The sequence below is a fragment of the Triticum dicoccoides genome, chromosome 6B (genome assembly GCF_002162155.2).
Source record: "Triticum dicoccoides isolate Atlit2015 ecotype Zavitan chromosome 6B, WEW_v2.0, whole genome shotgun sequence".
NCBI lineage: Eukaryota > Viridiplantae > Streptophyta > Magnoliopsida > Poales > Poaceae > Triticum > Triticum dicoccoides.
In genome coordinates, this window is record NC_041391.1 from 31021227 (window position 1) to 31025623 (window position 4397).

At 48.3% G+C, this 4397-nt stretch overlaps 1 protein-coding gene across 1 annotated transcript; it reads right to left on the reverse strand.

The window, feature by feature from the left end:
• Positions 1 to 2782: 2782 nt before the first annotated feature.
• Positions 2783 to 4176, reverse strand: LOC119320375 (histone H2A.1-like). Its single transcript, XM_037594484.1, has 2 exons — positions 3921 to 4176; positions 2783 to 3263 (listed from the first exon to the last, which is right to left on the reverse strand). Exons 1-2 carry the CDS (start codon positions 4095 to 4097, stop codon positions 2997 to 2999), a joined length of 444 nt encoding a protein of 147 aa, XP_037450381.1. The 5' UTR covers positions 4098 to 4176; the 3' UTR covers positions 2783 to 2996.
• Positions 4177 to 4397: the final 221 nt, after the last annotated feature.

Consider the following 4397-nt stretch of genomic DNA (forward strand, 5'->3'; position numbering starts at 1 on the left):
TTGCAAAGATAACCAATCATACATAAAAGAATTCAGAGGAGATTCAAATATTTCTAATAGATAAACTTGATCATAGACCCACAATTCATCGGATCTCGACAAACACATCGCAAAAGGAGTTACATCAAATAGATCTCCAAGAAGATCGAGGAGAACATTGTATTGAGATTCAAAGAGAGAAAGCAGCCATCTAGCTAATAACTATAGACCAGAAGGTCTGTGGTAAACTACTCACAACTCATTGCAGAGGCCTTGGCGATGATGTAGAAGCCCTCCGTGATCGATTCCCCCTCCGGCGGAGCACCGGAAAAGGCTCCAAGATGGGATCTCATGGGTATAGAAGGTTGCGGCGGTGGAAATAGGGTTTCGTGGTGCTCCTGGATGTTTTCGGGGTATGTAGATATATATATATATATATAGGCGAAGGAATTCGGTCAGGGGAGCCACGAGGGGCCCACGAGGGTGGGGGGCGCGCCCACCCCCCTAGGGCACGCCCTCTGCCTCTTGGCCGCCTCGGCTGCTTCTTGACGTCCACTCCAAGTCTCTTGGATTGCGTTTGTTCCAAAAAGATCTCCCCCGAAGGTTTCGTTCCGTTTGGACTCCGTTTGATATTCCTTTTCTGCGAAACACTAAAATAGGCAAAAAAAATAGCAATTTGGGTTGGGCCTCCGGTTAATAGGTTAGTCCCAAAAATGATATAAAAGTGTATAGTAAAGCCCATAAATATCCAAAACGGGTAATATAATAGCATGGAATAATCAAAAAATATAGAAACGTTGGAGATGTGTCACTTCATCTTTGAGTTGGTCTTCCAGGCTCTGATCATCCTCGATTTCGTCCATCATTACGGAGTCAACGATGCTTAGATGTATATTTTGTCGTCTCATTTGGACAACAAGAGTAGGGTTTCTCGTTATGCGTACGTGGCGGTGAGATTTGGTGTCAGGTGTTTCGAATCGATTCAAGGGTTCAATGGCAACAATCACGGCTCTAGGGCACTGGTCCGTGTGGGCACGTGCACAATGACTTAGCGACTGACATGGACAAGGCCATGTCGGCTCTGGTAGGGGAGCGGCTACATTGGCACGTCGGTGACTTCTTCTGACAGCGCTAGTGGTCCAAGGTCCTCGATGTATATTTTATTGCGCATGGGGGTGCTTTGTACTTATGGTGAAACTTTATAATATATCCATATCCTTCTCACACACTAGAAACAAGTACATCATATTGCCAAAGGGTTAATTTGATGAAGAAAATCTCTAACTAGAAATGAAACCTCTAAATTATACTCTAGGCAGTATTTTCTAGAGCAGGAAATCTCAAATGAACTAAAATTTCAATGGGACAAGCCAGGAAAGGAAAATGAAAACCGCCACAACACCGGTGTGAAACCTTTTTTTTAGAGGTTGTCGGTGAGAAACTAGAGATGCAGGAAAATAAATGGGGTAGTGTGATAGTGCGGCTGGGCTGCATCAGCATGCCGGGGTGCAGCTAGAGGCCCAATACACACAGATTGGAAGCCCAGTGCCCAGAGAATAAATAATTTTATTTGAATCTCCATTTGCTCAAAAAGAAACCTTGAAACAAGATTGTTCGAAAAATAATAATCAATCTCCACGGCTCGGCATCAGGAATATTTTCATACGTGAGTGTGAACGGTCATATGGGGCCATTTCTAAAACACATAAGTTTCGTACTTCTGACACTACTGGAACGAAATTCACGGAACGTTCAAAAGATAGAAAAAATCCACAGTTAATATTCCCCTTGTTTGCTCTGTTTTTTTTTCTGCCAGTTCCCACGCATCGGAAATTTAGTATTAATGTGGCAAATTAAGTATTTTTATTATGAAAACAGACTTACAAATTGGCGTCAGATGTTGAAAAGAAATGGTAAAAGAGGGATACTTAGTTTGAAATATACGTTTTGTATTTAACATTATATACTATTCATAGATCTACTGAAATTGTTCACAGTGCTCACCATTTTTTTAAATAATCCATTTCTTTTATTTTACTGTTCATCCGAGCTCACATAGCTCGGGCTTAACAACACTTTCGGTGCGAAATCTTCTTTTTAGGGGTCACCGGTGAGAAACTAGAGACGCGTGAAAAAAAAAATGGGGGAGTGTGATAGTGGGGCTGGGATGCATCGGCATGTGGGAGTGCAGCTAGAGGCCCAATGCACACGGACTGGAAGCCAGTGCCCACAGAATACTTAGTTTGAAATATATGTTCTGTATTTAACATTTTATACTGTTCGTAGATCTACTGAAATTGTTTCCTTTAATAATGATAAAAACAGAGTTTTTCTATAGACGAACGCTGCTACTCCAATATCTGTTTCATCCTTGGGTGAATCCAATTTTTTATTTTAATTTTTGCGAAATGGGTGAATCCAAAATTAGCAGTACCTCATTTGGCTAACATAAATCAGAGCCGTCGAAACTCGAAAGTCTGTTTTGCATCTAGCCCAGCAACAGGGGCAAGGATAGATCAAAGTTGAACTGTCCGCAAGAATGTTTCGCTGCATAAGTTTTGAAGAATTTTGCTTACCACTCCAGTTTAGTGCCCTCGTCATTTTTATCTTTCAAAATGAGAATATGAATTTTACTGTTGATTCATTCAGATCCCTGCAGCTGGATGAAAAGTGAAAGATAACATTCAGGACAAGAAATTAAGATGACTGACTGAAGTTGAGCACCACGCTTCAGACAGGTCAAGAACACACGGACAAGTCTCATTTTCAGATGCAAACGAAATGCTGTGGATGCAAAAGCAGGTGACAAAGACTCACAAGATTCATTTCGGCCATAGATTCAAAGGAGAATTAGGATTGAAAGGATTGCATCTTTGGCCATTACCACGGAAATCACAGATGCACAATGCCGGCCTTGCTCATCGAGATATGATGAAAGGGCCACTACGCTACATACAAGATCCAACTAACTAGGCAACACGACACGGTTCCTCGGCGCAGGCTAGGCTTAGGGGCGGCTACTCCTTGGCGGCGGCGGCCTTCTTCTTGGGCGACTTGGTGGTGGTCTTCTTCTTGGGCGACTTGGCCTCCTTCTCGGCGGCGGCGGGGGACTTCTTGGGGAGCAGCACGGAGTTGATGTTGGGGATCACGCCGCCGTGGGCGATGGTCACGCCGGCGAGCAGCCTGCCGAACTCCTGGTCGTTGCGGACGGCGAGCAGCAGGTGGCGCGGGATGATGCGGGTCTTCTTGTTGTCCTTGGCAGCGTTGCCGGCGAGCTCCAGGACCTGAGATTTCAAGCGCCGAACGAAGTTCAGTTATCTGTCGAACACAAGAAGAATGTTGGCCGCTGTAAGCCGCGGGGAAGAGTGGGCCCGTGGCAGACGAGCCGTTGTGCTGATGCATGCATGGTTGTTAGCTGCACAGCTGGATCTTGTTGATCGTGGAGATATTCTAGTGAGTAGTTAGTGCATGGGTTAGTGGCCTAATGTGGTGGCTGTTAGGCTAGTGCGTGCGTGACTTGCGGTGTGGCCGAGTGCATGCAGCGGCATGCCAAGTCAGTGCGTGCGTGCGTGGTAGCTAGCCTGGTGTGTGTGCACGGGTATAAATACCCCTCCCATGTACTGATCGAAGTGCGCTGGTATGAGCCGAGCCTAGGAGCCAGAGATGAGGTAGTCTCCGCCGGGACCGTGGTATGCGCCCGGTCGGCTGTGAGAGAGCTCCTCTGGGTAGGCTGCGGTGTGTTGCCGCGCCCGGGTATGTGCCCAGTAAAGTGAGGCCGTTCGTGCGGCCGAGGCGCCGTTCGTGCGGCGGAGGCGTTTGTGCGCCGGAAATATTGTGTGCTCCATCTTCCACCTTTGTTTGTGCGAGTGAGAGAAAGAGAGCAGCAACAACAAAGAACAGAGCAGAACAGATGCTCGGGGAGAGGAGAGATCTGCGCGTACCTCGGCGGCCAGGTACTCGAGGACGGCGGCGAGGTAGACGGGGGCGCCGGAGCCGACGCGCTGGGCGTAGCGGCCTTTCTTGAGGTAGCGCCCGATGCGGCCGACGGGGAACTGGAGCCCGGCCTTCACGGACCTGGTCACCGCCTTCTTCCTGTCGCCGCCCTTCCTTCCGGCCATCTTGCTTGCTTCTTCTCCGGCGACGAGGACTCTCGAGGTGCGGTGTGTGCGGTGGCGGTGCTGGATCGCAGTGCTCTGAGTTTGTGGGTCTGGACGGCGGCGAGGGCGCGGCTTTTATTGGGGGCGGGGAGCATCGCGGGAGGGGGGAGCGATCCGCGTGACGTGCTGCGCCCACCGTTGGATCTGAGGGGAGCGTGGAGGGCAGGGGGAGTGATCCGTGGGAGGTCCAGATGAACCAATCAGAGAGCAGAGATCAGCCTATATGTTGAAATGGGCATGGGTTCTTTTTCGTTTGCTATT

What these genes read in the sequence shown, in the direction of transcription:
- LOC119320375 (XM_037594484.1), bottom strand. Translation starts at nt 4,097, where the DNA reads ATGGCCGGAAGGAAGGGCGGCGACAGGAAGAAGGCGGTGACCAGGTCC. An exon ending in TCGAGTACCTGGCCGCCGAG is followed by an intron (nt 3,264 to 3,920) that starts GTACGCGCAGAT and finishes TTGAAATCTCAG; the next exon opens with GTCCTGGAGCTCGCCGGCAA.